The 19432-nt window shown below is 39.2% G+C and overlaps 1 protein-coding gene across 4 annotated transcripts in view; it reads right to left on the reverse strand.

Moving 5' to 3' along the window:
* Positions 1-15592: 15592 nt before the first annotated feature.
* Positions 15593-19432, reverse strand: part of ARL15 (ARF like GTPase 15) — a 329406-nt gene continuing 325566 nt past the window's right edge. For 3 of the 4 annotated variants that reach the window (XM_075854919.1, XM_075854916.1, XM_075854918.1), the window contains one exon: positions 15594-17208. In XM_075854919.1, the coding sequence (XP_075711034.1) occupies positions 17056-17208 (153 nt within the window). In that variant the 3' untranslated portion in view covers positions 15594-17055. Of the gene's footprint in view, positions 17209-19432 lie in introns of all 4 variants that reach the window. The other variant, XM_075854920.1, reaches the window with a different exon arrangement.

Below are 19432 nucleotides of genomic sequence, written 5' to 3' on the forward strand. Positions count from 1 at the left end.
GGTAATTGTGAAAAATGTCGAGAATTATGTGTCTCCTCACAGATGGGACCTGTCTTTCTTAACATGTGTCATAGCTAGTAATCCGTATTTCTTCCTATTTATTACTTTTTTTATCCTTGGCCACAGTTTCTCAAACCTGTATCTTCAGCCTACAGTATAGGGCAATTCAAACCGCCGAGTTGCAGGTAAAGACGGGTTATATTGATAGAAGATATAACTTCGATAAGACCTTGAGATGTCGCTTTCTTTTAAGTTCTTTTCAGCCTTTGCTCAGTTATATCCGTTTCTGGGAAATCTGAGTGACTGCCTGTATACAACCAGAGAGAAATACTGGCCACCATAGTAGTTGTTAGCAAAAACTAGTGCAGGCTTTTTTGTTAGTTTATTTGTATGCAGAAATTCTGGGAAGAAAACCACGGCCTCATTAGCCACACCCACCAGATAAGCAATGCCCTATAAAACACACCCACCATCTCCATAATTTAAATGTTATTATGTTAATATTATGGACCCATTAATTTCTATGGTCAAGAGACACCTTCCCGTATATATTTAAGGGAAGGTGTCCGGGCCGTAGAAAGCGTCCGTAAAAAATAGGATATGTCCTATATTTTTTTACTTTACGGACCGTGGCTCCCATACTTTAGAATGGGAGCACAGTCTGCCAATGTAGATGACTGTCCGCAGCCGGCCGTGATGACAGGCACGGTCGTGTGCATGGGGCCTTACTCCTGAGTCTTATAATATGGTATAGATAGTTGAGACTATAGATCCAGGATATTTTAAGGCGGCACGTAAAATCCCTAAGGATCCATATGATGGACCAGTAGTCACACTGTGTGCTGCGTTGTTTTCTCTGTAAGGCTCTGTATTTTCTCTAGAAACGATGCTGTGTAATATGGCATGCAATGCTGCATGCCACAATATATTTTCTCATTGATTTATATAGAATATGTGATAAAAAAATCTCTGTATGGTTGGTTCTGTATGAAATTTGAGGCACATAGAGGAACATTATGGGCCCATGGCAGACTAGACTATGGTACTATTTGCAGATCCAGGATGCACCATCTACCAACACTGAATTTATCTTCTCTATTTGCTACCAAAGAATTAATTGGTCCTAACATGGTGGCCTTCTATATATAAAATGCAGCTTGCACGGGTGCCCAATGTCGCACAGATAATAGCAGAGGTTCCGTATGGTTATTCAGATTTTAATATTTGAAACTCAGATTTGTAATTTTTGGATTATCCTCCACATTCCAGTTGTTGATGGACTCCTTCTTGATTGAGCATCCGGAGAGATTGAAGAAAGCAAAATTGTGTAGATCTGGAGCTTGCTTAGTACTTTCCCAGTCAGTCCACAATATTCTTGCATTTGCATTCCACATTTGTAAGCTGAAATTTACTATCATATACATCCAGGCCATATATTACGCAGGTGGATTGGAAAACAAGACTAAAACTTATCCATGATTCAAGGCAGGAAAAATTCACTCTATAAGAACATGCTTGAATCAATTTATTAAAAAAGTCATTAAACCAAAGCATTAAATTGAGTGGCAGTATTGTGGTTTAATGAATAAGGAGCGATGCATAAAAATCTGGAATTTACAATATACTTGGGTTATAATAGAATTATGCAATAACTCGTTTTTATTCAAAATTTATGACTTTGAGGAGTTAGAGCAATTTCCTATACTTATAATGTAATCCAAGTTGAAAATCCTACGCCAACAGTCGTGAAAATTTCCACTACAGCCAGAACATACTTCCAAACTTGGTTTAAAATGTGTGTTCTCAATTCTATCTGTACTTAAATATTTGTGTGTGATGTAAGGAAGCCAAGAGTATTCAGTTTCCCTAATTGATCTAATTTAGAATAAAACGGTTTCACAATATTGTTCTTGAATATGTAAAGTATGAATGGACGGTTAAAGATCCAAGTCTTCCAATGCATTTTCAAGAGGGCCCGTCTCATGTTGTCAATCATTTCACTCTACTTCTATGAAGCATTGTAGGGCAGCAAGAACTACGACCCTGCAACAGTGGGGTGCCAGGGTCGAATCTGACCAGGGTGGCATCTGCATGGAATTTGTATGTTCTCCCTCTACATACATAGGTTTCCTTGAAGAACTGGTTTTTTCCATATTCCAAAAGATGCTTACATTAATTGGCTCTAAAACGTGCACGGTTAGGGTATGCTCACATGGCTTATTTTCAGCCGTTTTTTCGGTCTGTAAATGCCACAAAATATGGCTAAAAAGACAGAGGCTGAACGCCTCCAAACATCTCCCCGTAAAAAAGAAGTGCATGTCACTTCTTGAGCCGTTTTTCATTCTCAATAAAAAAACAGCTCCAAAAACGGGCGTAAAAAACGCTTGCTGCATAAAAAATGTATGCAAATCAGAGGCTATTTTCTCTTGTAAACAGCTCCATATTGTATGTCCGTTTTTCGTTTGCTGTGTGAACATACCCTCAAAGGGGATGTCCCATCTGGACAACCCCTTTCCATGTGTCCTATTAAGGACCCCTCTCTTTGGCAGTCTTGAGCTGTCAATCTATTACATGTAATGGTTATGTAATACTACACCATCAGCGGATTTTGCTTGAGGACTCTAGAGTCGCTTTAAGATTAATGGGGTTGTGTGTGAAGAGACAACTCCTGTAAGATAGGGAAAACAGATTGTAAACTCCACTTGATACTGGGACTGGTGTGAGGATTTCTCTTGGGCTGCCCCCAATCTTTGGAACTCTCTGCTTTGTCCTATTAAGGCTTATTCAGACAACAGGAAAAGTCAGCCGTGTGATGGCCGTTTTTTTAACGGCCGTCACATGGCTGCATTAAAATTAATGCATGTCTATGGGGCTATTCACACGGACGATTTTTTAACGGATCGGGTGATCAGTCAGGGAAAAAATAGGACATATCCTATCTTTGCCCGTTTTCCGGGATCTCTCAATAGACTCAAGTCTATAAGGGTTCCTTGAAAACGGGTCTCACTCAGGTGAAAAATCGGCCGTTTTTTGAACGGAAACAAAAGAATATCCATTGAAGTCAATGGTAATTCTAACGGCACCGTTGCTTTCCGTTTAATGTTTCGATCCTCTCTTCCTCTGACGGAAATGTGGTAAATGTATATGCTTACGGTAGTGTGAACTTAGCCTGACAGACTAAGGAACAATTATTAAAAGTGGCACAAGGACACAAGGTCAATGCTGCTCGGGAATTCAGATATCCTCTTGTTCCATTGGCTCATCTTCCTCCAATCACCAGTCTGAGTCGGATGCTGTGTGTGGATAAAGTATTATAATTGGTCATTAGATGGCATTCCTTTTTAACTCTATGCCGAACATATTGTAATACATGAGGGAATTTCGCTAGCAATGAACAATACCATATTCTTTAGCCAAACTATCATTGTGACCCTAGAGAATAAACTGTAATAAAATACACACATATTAATATGTCTAAACAAAATGCCATTGAGGGAGCATTTAGTAAACACGACGTTGAAAGAATTTGGCTTTTTCTCCCCCCAACAAAACATGTGTGCTCAAGATCTTCAATAAATCAGTTTTATTCCCAGTTATGTGTAATAACATAATTAAACAAAAAGCATGTCCATGAAATGAAACTCAGATGTCTGTGTGAGGATTAAATCGACATTATAGCCCTAAACACGGGAACAGCTCATACAGTAGGTGGAAGTATTTTATTCGTTCAGTGCCGCACGACGTTAATGAATTGTTATCAAAGTAAGATTTCTCCACTGCAAAAGTGGGGGCGTCACTCTGGTAATAGCATTTCTTCTTTTCTCTGAAGCATCACTTTTGGCTTGTTTTTATGCCCTGAAAATTATCTAAACAGATCACTTTTTTAATCTGTCACCCATTGAGCTCCATGTAAAACAAACAGATCATGGTGGAGCTCTACTAATTATGTGAGTAAGACTGATCGGAATGATCATTATCCATTCTTTGGTTTACCAAAAGAAGTCCCTGTCACAGCAATATAGCCTTAACTCCTTGGCGACATGTGAAGGATCATGCTATTTGTCTATCTCAGGCTACCAGACCTAATGACATTAAAGGCACTTTACACCGGCCAATTATCAGGCAAACGAGCATTCTTAGAACGCTCATTCCCCATAATTGCCCTTGTAAACAGGGCAACGATCAGTCAATGAATGAGCAAACGTTCGTTCATCGGCTGATCGTTTTTGGCATTTAAAACGATGCTATAATTGCGGTCAGCAGCACACCTCCCTGTAAATAGGGAGATGTGCAGCCAACGTGATGATAATGTATGGGGACGAGAGATCGGCGTAACGAGCGTTCGTCCCCATCCATAGCTCCGTGTGAAAGGCGCAAAGAAGCGCAGATCAACGAGCGGTTTCATTGATCGGCGCTTGTTTACAAGGCCGACGTCAGGCCGTGTAATATCACCTTTAGGCTTCTGTTACATGACAGCATTTTGCATCAGAATTTGGAAGACAGAACTAAGAGTGGGTCGAAACCACGGACAAGGTACAAATCTTTCTACTACTGGTTTTGGCTTCTAAATACGGATGCAAAATACAGACCAAAATACTGCCACGTGAAAATGGCCTTATTCAGTCAGTATCTTCCTTCTCGACCTACACTTGACTCACTCGGGTCTGTGCAGGACGGCAGTGTGTACGGATGTAGCCATCTTCATCTGGACTCTGATAACTTGCTGCAACGTGATATCTCACACCAAAAGCCATTTAAAAGTAATTGAAAAAGTCAACATATCCAGCGGATGAATGTGATTTTGCTTTGCCCGCTGCAGTCTCCCGCAAGTGCCAATCTCACACTTGACCGAATCCTGACGCTGCTGCTCGGATAGCGCACGCACTTGTTATTGCCGGTAAACATATTTTCATTTTACCGTACTCCCAGTGTAAATACTGGCTGGGTCGGTGGATTGCCAGCCTTGTAGCAACCCTAGCAATTAGTATGGGACTAATGGAAGACAGTATGACTGCAGAATCAGACGACTACACAGGGTTTGTTTGTAGTCTGTAACCATAAAGACACATCGGCATGAATTGGCGTTGTATACACCAAATAGTTGGAAATCTTTTTAATCAAGACTATTTGCATATGATCTTAATTATAATTTATTTTTATTTTTTTAATTCTAGATGCAATTCAGTAGCTTCACCTGCAGCCCTCTGTGAAACCAGATGAGACATTGTGATATTAAATATTAAACTTGGCTCTGCTACATATGTGAATATATGTTCGCAAATCAGTAAATGTATTATTTATTCCATTAAAACATAATTGTAAAGCAAAACGTGCAATCGCCTCGAATGGATCAGCAGTGAGCTCAACCTTGAACCTCTGGCACCAGAGTGAACATCTTTGGGCTGATGGCTTACAGGGAATGTTGTAATCTTATTTAAAAAATCTTTGGAACGACTGTGTTATTCTAAGTGTCAATTAAGAAAACAATGTTATTCCTATTTGATCCAACGCATACGATTTTTCATTATGAAACAGGCTTACAACGACGATTGCAGTAGAGTTCTCCACAATGTTGTCTAGTAAATGTGCAGACGACGGCTTGCAAGATATTTTGGGCACAACTATAAGGGCTTATCCACACTTAATGGAATGGCTTCATATTTTCCATACGTAATTGCGTACAGAAAATGCGCAGCAGAATACAGTGGCAGCAAAGCGGGTAAGACTTAACAAATCTCACCCACACACTGCGTATAATTTCCGTGCAGAAATTCCCCTGCGGTGTGTACTTTTCGTACTGCAGAATGTCAATCCCTGCTGCGGAAAGTGGACTGAATTGCTGCGTTTTTCAGAGGAGATTTCACCATCCCCCAACATTGAGAAAAACGCAGCAAAATCGGCACCATTTTCTGTAGTAAAAAAAACCATAGGTTTTCCGCAGCGGAATTTCTGCTAGTTTCTGCGTAATTCCTGCAATTTCGTTACGTGCGGATAAGCCCTTTTTTTTTTCTTTCTTATGAGTAAGGTACAGAGCAGCTTCACTTCAGTACATGATTGGTTAATATTCTTCTTAGGACACAAGAGGCTTAATCACACCTATAAGGGTAGGTTTATTATGTGAAACTTATTAGTTTGAGGACATTTTTTTATTTTATTTTGTTGTTGTTTTACATTTTACAAGAAGTAGCCATAGATACGACTGTATCAAAGATACGACTGTTCTGTCTGTATATATGGAACAGCACCACAGTATTAGCTCCATGTTACTGAATTAAAGGGGTTTTCCCACGAGGGACATTTATGACATATCAACAGGATGTCATAAATGTTCGATTGATGCGGGTGCCACCTCTGGGACCCGCACCTATCTCTAGAACGTGCCAGCTAAACCCCGTTCTATCTCTGTGTGTGTGCCAGCTGATTTCAGACCATGAAGGTGAAACCAGGTGTTTTCGTAAGCCCCATATAACAGAATGGTAGTTCTGGAATCACCGTAGCGCACATGCTACGCTGCTTCCGTAACGGCCATTCACTACTGTGGGAGTTACAAAAACAGCGTAATCTAAGCACCCAGCAGTACAAGTCTCAGTTTACATATTGTATTTTCTTTATGTTCGGCGCATACACTGGGAAAATTTCCGGACGTATAGAAATGTATGCCTTTGAGATGTGTACATCGCCCATAGACTCCCATGTTAAAAAAATAAATATATACTGTGTAGTATTATTACAATTGTTTTGCCAACTACGCTTTTCGTCACAGTAACAAAAAAGGTATGTCGATGTATACCACCCAAACATATGCCAATTAAAGCCTATGGATGCATTTGGCATATGTGCCGGGAGAATTCCTGGCACGTATGCCGAACATATACCAAAGTATGTACCAAGTGTGAACATACCTTAATAGAGCGGTCATCCGGTCATTGTAGCTATACCCTTATGTTATGCTACGTGGAGAACAGGAATGGTCACATAAAAATTTAAAAAAGGAATAAAATGAAAACAACGTATGAAAAATTTTGATTTTATTTTCTGGCAACAGATTCCCTACAAAACTATTCAGAATTTAATGTGTGGGGCAGAATGCGGAGATGGGACATGATGACAATTTAAGTTTCTGTGGCCTTTTGGATAAAGTGTTAAATTGATTTACCTGTGGTTAATTCAATAGAATAATAGGTGCGTTGATCCCTACAGTATCTGACTTGTACTTGTGTTGCGGACACATTCAGGGTTTAAAGAATGGAGTGGCCAATTATTAACTCTTTAACGACATGTCACGTTCTGGTACGCGGCAGCCGTTAAGGGGGAAGTATGGAGCGCTCACGGGCCGAGCTTGCTCTATACACAGCGGGTGACGACTGTGTTACACAGCCGACACCTCACTGCAACGGGAAGAATCAAAGATCACTTTGATTCCACCCATTTAACGGTTTAAATGCCATGGTCAATCTTAACCGCGGCATTTAAATTGTTAGAATCAAGGGGGCGATCCCTCAAACACGCTATAGCGACCCGCGCAGTACGATCGGCCGTTTACAGTGGTCGTTATGGCAGCCTGGGGGCCTAATAAAGGCCCCGAGGTCTGCCATCTTTGTACTCCTTTGGAGACTGTCAGGATCACAATATACTGCAATACATTAGTATTGCAGTATATCATGCAAGTGATCGCTGCTTCAAGTCCCCTTGGGGGACTAATTATAAAAATTTGGACTGTTTACTTTTTTTTATGTTCCAAAAAAATAATACAAAAAGTTACAAAAAAAAAACCCTTTTCCCATTTTTTCCCCTAAAGTAATGTTAAAAAAACCGTAAAAGTTAACATAACGGGTATCACCGCGTCCGTAAAAGTCCAAACTATCACAATATAGCATTATTTAACCCGTTTGGTGAACGACATAAAAAAAAAAAAAGATATATAAAACATGCAAATTGCTGTTTTTTGGTCACCTTAGCTCTCAAAAAAAAAAAAGGAATAAAAAGTGATCAAAAAGCCACATGTACCGCAAAATGGTATCGGTGAAAACTACAGCTCGCCCTGCAAAATTTAAGCTCTCACACCTCTAAATTGATGGAAAAATAAAACAAAAAGTTATGGATCTCAGAACATGGCGACAATAAAAACCATTTTTTTTAATTTTTTTTTTAAAGTGGTATAATATAAAACAAAACATAAATTTGGTATCGTCATAATCGGACCAACCTGTAGAATAAGGTGAATATGTAGTTTATACCGCCTAATGGACGCCGTTTTTTGCCCATTTCACCCCACAAATATTTTTTTTTCAGATTCCTAGTACATTATGCGGTACAGAAATGGTGCCATGAAAAATTACAACTTGTCCCGCAAAAAACAAGACCTCATATGGCTATGTCGACGAAGAAAAAGAAAAGTTATGCCTTTTGGAAGGCGGGGAGTTAAAAAACGAAAATGAAAAACTCAAATTGGCCTGGTCTTTAAGGGTTTAAAAAACTTCTGGACCTAGGGAGTAAACCATATCCAGAAGATTACAGGCATTACTATGCCCAATGATCCAGTTATGCTCCTACTCCCTATGCTGCAAAATAAACTTATTTAGAAAGAAAGAACTCCTACGATTTCTACTTATTGCATCCCACGATTATGTAGCCACACTCCTCTGGTCATGGGTTGGTTCAAAGAGATCCATCGTTTGCAGAAGTTTGAGAGACTAGTGGCTTAGGCCGCAATAGTCTCCTATACCCCCTAACCTCCCGTGCTGGCTTTCCCCATTTTCCATTCGCACTTACCAATGATTGTTTCTAACCACCTTTTCCAGTGTAAGTCATTGTGGATTTGATTCCATGTTATATCATAGCAAATTTACTCAGCACTTTAGACGGCTCCAGCCTGTTCCTCAATATTTGGCATTCGTGTGGATGAAAACCATCTTCTGCTTATAATATTTTATCCTGGTCCATTCCACACTTCATATGCAGCCCCCTCAGGGCATGCTCAAACATGGCGGAATAATGGCTTGTTTTCAATATCAATGACGGTCTCAGCTGCAGGATCATATCCATGTGTTTTTTTTTACCTGTATTACAGTCATGAAAGTAAAGCAGCCAAAAACCCCTTTAGGGTATGTTCACACGGCCTATTTTCAGCAGTTTTGTGGGCCGAAAATACGGGGGCTGAACGCCTCTAAACATCTGCCCATTGATTTAAATTGGAAAAATTGCATTTTGTTCCAACGGGGCATTTGTAAAAATGACGCGTAAAAAAACCACCCCATAAAAAAGTGCATGTCACTTCTTGAGCCATTTTTGGAGCAGTTTTTCATTGACAACAGAAAAACAGCTCCAAAAACACCCGTAAAAAACACAAATTGCTTAAAAAAAAACGACTGACTCGCTTGAAAACAGCTCCGTATTTACGGCCATTTTTGGTTTGCCATGTGAACATAGCCTAAAAAAAAGAATCCGGAAAAGCTCCTATTATTAACCCCTTCCCGCTCCTTGACGTACTATTACGTCATGGCAGCTGTATCGTTCGCGCTCCATGACGTAATAGTACGTCACGGGAGTAACGGCCGTTTCGGCCGTCCTCCCGACACATACAGGAGCTGTGACGCTGCTGTCTTGTTCAGCAGCTGTCACAGCTCCTACAGCGGGGACCGATCGCTGTGTCCCCGCTGATTAACCCCTTAAAAGCCGCGTTCTATAGAGATCGCGGCTTTTTAGGGGTTAAGCTGCCATCGCCGGCCTGCTACGCGATAGCGGCCGGCGATGGTGACTATGGCAACCGGACACCAAACAATGGCGTCCGGCTATGCCATAGACGGAAGCCTAGTGGGTCCTGACAACGTCAGGACCCACTATGCTTGCTGTCAGTGAGTAGCTGACAGTTCTAATACACTGCACTACGCATGTAGTGCAGTGTATTAGAATAGCGATCAGGGCCTCCTGCCCTCATGTCCCCTAGTGGGACAAAGTAATAAAGTAAAAAAAAAGTTAAAAAAAGATGTGTAAAAATAAGAAAATAAAAGTTTTAAAAGTAATAAAAGTAAAAGTCCCACTTTTTCCCTTATCACTCATTTATTATTAATAAAAATATATAAACAAACAAATAAACTATACATAATTGGTATCGCCGCGTCCGTAACGGCCTGAACTACAAAATTATTTTGTTATTTATCCCGCACGGTGAACGCCGTAAAAAAAAATATTAATAAACCGTACCACAATCACAATTGTTTGGTCACTTCACCTCCCAAAAAATGGAATAAAAAGAGATCAAAAAGTCGCATGTACCTAAAAATGGTACTGATGGAAAATACAGTTCGTTACGCAAAAAATAAGTCCTCGCACGGCTTTATTGATTGAAAAATAAAAACGTTATGGCTCTTAGAATAAGGTAACACAAAAAGTGAATGATTGTTTACAAAACATATTTTATTGTGCAAACGCCATAAGACATAAAAAAAAACTATAAACATCTAGTATCGCCGTGATCGTATCGCCCCGCAGAATAAAGTTAATATATCATTTATAGCGCACGGTGAACGCTGTAAAAAAAAAAGAATAAAAAAACAATAGTAGAATTGCTGTTTATTAGTCACCACGCCACCTAAAAATGGAATAAAAACTGATCAAAAAGCCGCATGCACCCCATGAAAACTACAATGGATTCCTCAAGGGGTCTAGTTTCCAAATTGGGGTCACTTTTGGGGGGTTTCCAATGTTTTGGCACCACAAGACCTCTTCAAACCGGACATGGTGCCTAATAAAAAAGAGGGCTCAAAATCCGCTAGGTGCTCCTTTGCTTCGGAGGCCGGTGCTTCAGTCCATTACCGCCCGAGGGCAACATGTGGGATATTTCTCTAAACTGCAGAATCTGGGCAATAAGTATTGAGTTGCGTTTCTCTGATAAATCCTTTTGTGTTATAAAAAAAATGGTATAAAAAGAGTAAATTTCACCTCTACTTTCCTCTAAATATCTGTGAAACACCTAAAGGGTTCATAAACTTTCTAAATGCTGTTGTGAATACTTTGAGGGGTCTAGTTTCTAAAATGGGGTGTTTGATAGGGGTTTCTAATATATGGGCCCCTCAAAGCAACTTCAGAAATGAACTGGAACCTAAAAAAATAAATAAATGAGGCAATACTTCGCTTCTTACATTATACTGATAATGAGCCGTGCCCACTCCGAGATGACCCCAGTTTTGACCGTTTGTATAAACGGAGACCCCTATTAGACCGTTCCAGTGCCCGGTTTTCCCAAGCATACACCCCCGAGAAGTGTTTTTCTATTGATGAGTCCCTGGTACATTTTAAAGGGAGGGTTCAATTCCGCCAGTACCTGCCAGGTAAGAGGGCAAGGTATGGCGTGAAGATGTATAAGCTGTGCGAGAGTGCATCAGGGTATACCTACAGGTTTAGGATATATGAAGGAAAGGCCACCCCCAAACCAGACTGCATCCTGGACTACAATAGGTACATGGGAGGGATGGACTTGTCAAATCAAGTCCTGAAGCCCTACAGCGCCATGCGGTGTAGTATAAGAAGCTGGCCGGGCACATCATACAGATGGCTTTGTACAATGCGTATGTGCTACGTCGATGTGCAGGCCAGAGGGGAACTTTCCTGGAATTTCAAGATCTAATCTTTAGGGACCAGGAAGGGGGGGCGCATCGTACCAGGGCAACACTTTCCAGGAGAAGGTCCCCAAACCGGTGGAAAGGGAAAGAGTCAAAAGAGGTGCAGAGTCTGCTATAAGAGGGGGATAAGGAAGAACACAATATACCAATGTGACACGTGTCCCGAAAAACCAGGGCTCTGTATAAAAGATTGTTTTAAAATGTATCATACATCCCTTGATTTTCAATTTACCCTGATGCACTCCGCACAGCTTACCCCCCTCATCTTTCCCTTCTGAGCCCTGCCGTATGCCCAGGCAGCTGATAACAGCCACATGTAGGGTATTGTCGTACCCAGGAGAACCCACATTACAATTTAAGGGGTGTATATCTCCGGTGGCGCATGCTGGGCACACTATATTGGACACTGAAATGGCATATACATATATAAAATTGCAAATCTCACACTGCACCATCTGCTGCGCATTATCTTTTACACAGTACCTGTGGGGTCAAAATGCTCACTACACCTCTAGATGAATGTCTTAAGGGGTGTAGTTTTTAAAATGGGGTCACTTCTCGGGGGTTTCAACTGTACTGGTACCTCAGGGGCTTCTGCACACATGACTTAGCACCAGAAAAGCTCCAGTAGGCCAAATGGTGGTCCTTTCCTTCTGAGCCCTCCCATGGGCCCAAAGGGCAGTTTATCACCACAAATGGGGTATTGCCGCACTAAGGACAAATTGGGCAACAAAATGGGGTATGTTGTTCCCTGTGAAAATAAGAAATTTTGATCAAAAATGACATCTTATTGGAAAAAATATCATTTTTTTCATTTCACAGCCCAATTCAAATAGGTGCTGTGAAAAAACTGTGCGGTCAAAATGATAACAAAAACCATAAATGAATTCCTTGAGGGGTGTAGTTTCCAAAATGGGGTCACTTCTGGTGGGTTTCCATTGCTTTGATACCTCTGGGGCTCTGCAAATGCAACATGGCACCCGAAAACCAATCCAGCAAAATCTGGACTCCAACAAACACATAGCGCTCCTTTCCGTCTGAGCCCTCCCATGGGCCCAAACGGCAGTTTATCACCACAAATGGGGTATTGCCGCACTAAGGACAAATTGGGCAACAAAATGGGGTATGTTGTTCCCTGTGAAAATAAGAAATTTTGATCAAAAATGACATCTTATTGGAAAAAATATAATTTTTTTCATTTCACAGCCCAATTCAAATAGGTGCTGTGAAAAACCTGTGCGGTCAAAATGATAACAAAAACCATAAATGAATTCCTTGAGGGGTGTAGTTTCCAAAATGGGGTCACTTCTGGTGGGTTTCCATTGCTTTGATACCTCTGGGGCTCTGCAAATGCGACATGGCACCCGAAAACCAATCCAGCAAAATCTGGACTCCAACAAACACATAGCGCTCCTTTCCTTCTGAGCCCTCCCATGGGCCCAAACGGCAGTTTATCACCACAAATGGGGTATTGCCGCACTAAGGACAAATTGGGCAACAAAATGGGGTATGTTGTTCCCTGTGAAAATAAGAAAATTTGATCAAAAATGACATTTTATTGGAAAAAATATCATTTTTTTCATTTCACAGCCCAATTCAAATAGGTGCTGTGAAAAAACTGTGCGGTCAAAATGATAACAAAAACCATAAATGAATTCCTTGAGGGGTGTAATTTCCAAAATGGGGTCACTTCTGGTGGGTTTCCATTGTTTTGATACCTCAACGCCTCTTCAAACCTGGCATGCTGCCTAAAATATATTCTAATAAAAAAGAGGCCTCAAAATGCACTAGGTGCTTCTTTGCTTCTAGGGCTTGTGTTTTAGTCCACGAGCGCAGTAGGGCCACATGTGGGACATTTCTAAAAACTGCAGAATCTGGACAATACATATTTAGTAGTGTTTCTCTGGTAAAACCTTCTCTGTTACTAAAAAAAAATTGAATAAAATTGAAATTCAGCAGAAAAAATGAAATTTGCAAATTTAATTTCCACTTTGCTTTAATTCCTGTGAAATGCCTGAAGGGTTAAAAAACTTTCTATATGCTGTTTTGAATACTTTGAGGGGTCTAGTTTTTAAAATGGGGTGTTTTATGGGGGTTTCTAATACATAGGCCCCTCAAATCCACTTCAGAACTGAACTGGCACCTTCAAAAAAAGGCTTTTGAAATTTTCTTAAGAATATGAGAAATTGCTGTTTATGTTCTAAGCCTTGTAACGTCCAAGAAAAATAAAAGAATGTTCAAAAAACGATGCCAATCTAAAGTAGACATATGGGAAATGTGAACTAGTAACTATTTTGGGTGGTATAACCGTCTGTTTTTCAAGCAGATGCATTTAAATTCTGAAAAATGCTATTTTTTGTAAATTTTCTCTAAATTTTGCAATTTTTCACAAATAAAGACTGAATATATCGACCAAATTTTACCACGAACATGAAGCCCAAAGTGTCACGAGAAAACAATCTCAGAATCGCTTGGATAGGTTTAAGCATTCCGACGTTATTACCACATAAAGTGAAATATGTCAGATTTGAAAAATGGGCTCTGAGCCTTAAGGCCCAAACTAGGCTGCGTCCTTAAGGGGTTAATCTGGACATAGTTAATTGTATATACATACTAGGAAAGCTAGATTTCATTGTTTTTTCCAGTCACTATATTTACCTGCTACATAACTACACAATATTGATGAACCGCATCATAGGCGATACATGTGCTTGCATATTTCATGTTCACAAAGTGCATTACTTATTGAAAAGTATTAAAAAGATTGTCCAAGTTAGAAAGAAACAAAAAAAAAACAAAAAACAACAATGTCCAAATACCCTAGGGGGCACTTTGGAGGTCCTGAAAGATAGATTCCCCTTTATTTACTCAGAGTGAGTGGCCATATTCATACAGTACATAAACAGCCCATTTATTAGAATAGACTCCACGTAATGCTTAATTTCCCCTGTGGTGGCACTGCAGGGAAATTAAACACTTGCAGCCAGGATCTCTAGCAGATTACAGCGGATTACTGGAGGTCCCAGTGACAGGATACCCTTTGTTCATCTTATTTTTGGGGGACCCTTCAAATATAAAGAGACTGTCCAAAGAAGACAACCCTTTTAGTGTAATAAGCCATCTTGTTTAGAAGGTGTTCCACATAATATCAAGACATTTGGTGGAGTACAGTCTAATTGCAGTCGACGTATATTTACATTCATCCTATAACCTTCCTTGCACCCCCACCCAAAAGGAAAAAATAAAATATTGAACTCTTGAATATTACATTCTTGTTTATTTTCATACATTGTGGAAATCACTTTGAATGATATATAACATGTTTCCTTATTTGCGGCACGTGCCACATAACTTGTGTGTTATTCAGGCATAGTAAATTTAGTATAAAGTTCTGATAATATGTTAGATAATGAACAAACATTTTTACACTCAACTATAGCAAAGGTACAAACGTTTGTAATATAAATGAACGGTCATTTTCAAAAAGAGGAAAATAACCCTACTTACCAGGTTATAAAAAATCTGTCACTTCTATAAATACAACGTAATAAACTGTGCTAAAAGAATTACATTGGACCGCTTACATCATAGACATGGCACAATATGCAGCAACAAAGTATACAGCACATCAACAAGGACTACACGTCTCCAAAACCAGATATGTGAAACATAGCGAGAGCCATGACAGAATTCTTAGATCTGGCAGACGTAGACAGAAGCTTGCTGACAGTTGTGAAGCTTTAGGCATCAGACAGACACAGCTGCTACTGAGAACTGATAGATCGTGTTGTCATTGTGACTTTTAAGATACAGTATCGCAGTCACTAGAAGCAGATTCATACAAACATGAAAAACACAATGCAGAACGCAATCAGAAAGCGGTTTCACAGATGGCTAAGCATTAGCAAATTACGATTTTATAAAAAAAAAATAAAAAAAAAAGGAAGATCAAAAAAAACAGGAAAAACCTTATATAATGATCTTAGTGATAAGAGGATTTCCTGGTAATTAAAATCTTATTAGCAGCATAATGAATTTAAAAAAAAAATATATATAAAACAAGTATCTCTGGCATGTTAACAAAAACCTTGTGCTGCTCAGTTTTTTTTTTTAGTTTTCTTTTTCTCAAAAGGAAAAAACACAACCCTCACACCAAAAAAAAAAGGAAGATTACAAGATTAATATTACAATCATTCCAACATAGACATTCCTGTTTTATATGGAACTACTTTACTGGGTCCCTTTTCATTCTCGTCACTGTATCTTCATATCATTTGTTATAAAAATTCTAGAATTTTCTTTAGATTTTAATATAAATGTCCCCCCCAAATGATTAAAAGTAGTGTTTTATGGGAAAAATGGCATTTAACAGATAATAGTAAATTCACCATAATACTGTTTTTATTATTTTACTGCCAAGAATTGGTTAAAAATATAAAATCAAAATTAGTAGACAAATTCAAAAATTTAAGACCAGAACTTCCTATCCCACAAGTTCTTTATAACCGAGTAGAAAAACTTGGCTGTGTTTAAATTAAAAACATATATTACAATGAGCAGCAATAACCTTCACTGTTCTATATTATGGTGCTTAGAATAAGAAAACATACTAGGCTTAGAAACAAAATAAAAATCGGCCTAAATTTAGCTACCTTACTTGGGGTATAGACTGAGAACTAAATCAGCAGTAGGTCATTCCAACGCCAGATAAACTTTCTACAGCAGATATTTACCATTTTTTTTATCTACTTTTACAAAAACTCTGCCATGCCCAAGGCTTGGCTCCTTAAAAAAGCACCCACAAGTAGCCCGTTTTAATGGCTATAAATTATAAACACACCCAACATATGCTGCAGTAGACAATGTGAATAAGAATCGGTTATACAATACTATACAGTAGAGGACAAACTTTTTGTGGTAAAACCAACAAAAAAGTTTTGGCTATCGTGTCAGTGATATAAGGAGTCCAGGAGATAGGTCCACAATAGGGTCACAATATGGCTGCCTGTGCACAAACTTGCTACCTCTTTAGTGTGCCGGTGGTAGGTACATGTTAAAGCAATCAGATCTAGTGGTTCATTAAATGTTTTTGACAGTACAGCGCTATTGAAAAACAATGGTAGGTGAATAGCCACTCTCTAAGGCGGTTCAGAAGAATTGCTACTCAACGAAAAACACAAGGGTGAGTTAATACTAATAAGAAGGTGAAATCAACTATTTATGCAGTATAGAAGCATCCAATTTTCTTTCTTCCAACATATACTAAGTACACTCGGGACTATTAAAAGAAAATTCAGATTAACATGGATGTAAGGCAGCAAACTGATGCAGTACCGGTTGTGACCCATGCTTGACAATGTCGCCCATCTCCTGCAACGCTGGAGTAGGAGCAGCGGTTGGTATAGTTGTGATGATATCACTCTTCTAAGGATTTTCATATCTGCACAGGTTCAAGTTCTCGCTCATCTAGCAAATTTATTAGCATTGAAAAGCTGTCTTTAACTGCTTCTATGTTGTCCAATGACGTCGGCTGAAGGATCCACCTTTTTCCTCGTGCAAGTGGCTCAAGTTCAAAATACTTCTTGATCTGGAAAAAAACAAAACATCAAAAATACCAATTAATGTGACGTCAAATGATTCTAGGAGTGAGTGTGACAAGCATCTCCAATTCACTATGGATTTATGGGACTCTAATAACAGGGTTGGAGCAAATAAAATTTTGTAGGACTATTTAGAGCGACATGATAAATCTCTACTGTAAAGACCCAATCAAGGTATTGCTCAAGTCTCCCATACATAAGAGAATTGGCAGAACCTGCAGAAAACATCTAATGTGTATAGGGCTGCAGGACAAAAAAACAAAATTAACCCGGTTTGTTTTTCCAGTGTTTCATTTGTTCTTCACCTTCCCAATCGCTCATTAAGAGCAGCAACAGAAATCCTTTTTGTCACTTATGAAGAAATTAAAATGTTCATTTGGGTGATGGATGTAGCCAACTACTGCCTGGATGTAGACAACAAATCTGCCATAATTGCTGGCTACTTTTTTTTATCATTATTACTTGAAAAAAATATATTCAAAAACAAAAATTGAGGCGAACTTCTCAGCATATTTTTTTAAATGCCTAAATACGGAGTTTAATCTGTAAATTTCGTACTTTATAGAAATATCTGCAAACTTCCAGAAAGTCTATTTCTTGAATCAACAGACTAATACTTATTTGTTATCCCCGGGGATGAGTGGCACTTGAGAGGTCCGCCAGCTGATCACCCCTCTTCACTTGGGTAGAACTGGGTACTCATGGGTGATGCCTGATGGCCAAAGAACTTATGGCTGCCAGGTCTCGAATGTTGTAAACAGCTTTAGGACGTTAGGAACATATTGACATATATAACACATATCCTGTCAATGTTAAATAACCATATAAAAATTATTAAAGTTACGAATATAAGAACTCTCTCGATCTTACATTTTCTGCACTTAAAGGGGTTTCTCCCCAAATAACATTTGTTACCTATCCACAGGATAGGTAATAAATGTATTATCACTGGGGGCCCTACTGTTGGGACCCGACCGATCACTAGAACATTCTCGACTGCCATTCCTTTTAAACTTCTTCTTGCAGCAGTTGTGAGGTGAAGTGGAATGGGAGACATCGGACCCCCTTTCTAGTGATCAGTGGGGATGTCTGGTAAGTAGGTGCTAAATGTAATTTATGGGAAAACCCTTTTAATAGATTCATGTATATCTGACATGTGAGAGAGAAAGAAAGCGCGCTAGAGAGAGAAAGCAAGCGAGCGAAAGCGCACTAGAGAGCGAAAGCGAGCGTGTGAGCGAGAAAGAGCGCACAAGAGACCGTGCGAGCGAGCAAGAGAGCGAGCGAGAAAGAGAGAGCGAGAGAAAGCGAGAAATAAAAAGAGAGAAAGAGAGAGAAAGGGAGAGAAAGGGAGAGAAAGAAACGGAAAGAGAGAAAGAAAAAGAGAGAAAGAAAGAGAAAAAGAGAAAGAGAGAGAGGTGAGTAAAAAGGAAAGACAAATACACACAGAAAAAAATAAATATATAAAAATATAATATTTAGTATCAAAGTAATTTCCAGCAATGACTCGTAACAAGAGAATGCACCCAAGGCAACACAGAAGAGCAACAGTGGACAACATGACAACTGACATCAACATAAGAGAGATCACCTAGACCTGAAGACCCAGGAAAGAGGTCTGGTAAGAAAACATTCGTGTGAATTTCAATTATTGAACATTTTTCCACAGGAAAAAAAAAAAAAAAAGTGTCTTTTAAATTTTAACATATATAAAATATGCATTCATGATATATAAAAGACAATTCTCTTATGTTTTGAGGTCTTGTGCCAATTCTATGTCAAGTAATGTAAAATTTAATTGACAAAAAACCTGACATACAGTATCAAAACATCAATTCTATTTTATTTATGTTATACTTCTATATATAAAAATGTAAACTATTTGTGTATTTTACAATTTGGTTGAATTTTCACTCTCAACCAAGGCTGAATTAAAAAAATAAAGATATCTAATATTTAAAATATACAAAAAGAAATAAAAAAAAAAAAGAAAGAATAGGCCTTTGTGTGTTTTAACCCCCCACTATATTACTGCATTCCTATGTACATGAACGTGATAGCGGGAGAGTTAGGCTGGGTTCACACGACCATGTTACGTCTGTAAAGTACGGAACGTATTCCGGCCGGAAGACCCGGACCGAACACACTGCAGGGGGCCGGGCTCCTAGCATCATAGTGATGTACGATGCTAGGAGTCCCTGCCTCGCTGCAGGA

Source organism: Rhinoderma darwinii, chromosome 1, assembly GCF_050947455.1.
Source record: "Rhinoderma darwinii isolate aRhiDar2 chromosome 1, aRhiDar2.hap1, whole genome shotgun sequence".
NCBI lineage: Eukaryota > Metazoa > Chordata > Amphibia > Anura > Rhinodermatidae > Rhinoderma > Rhinoderma darwinii.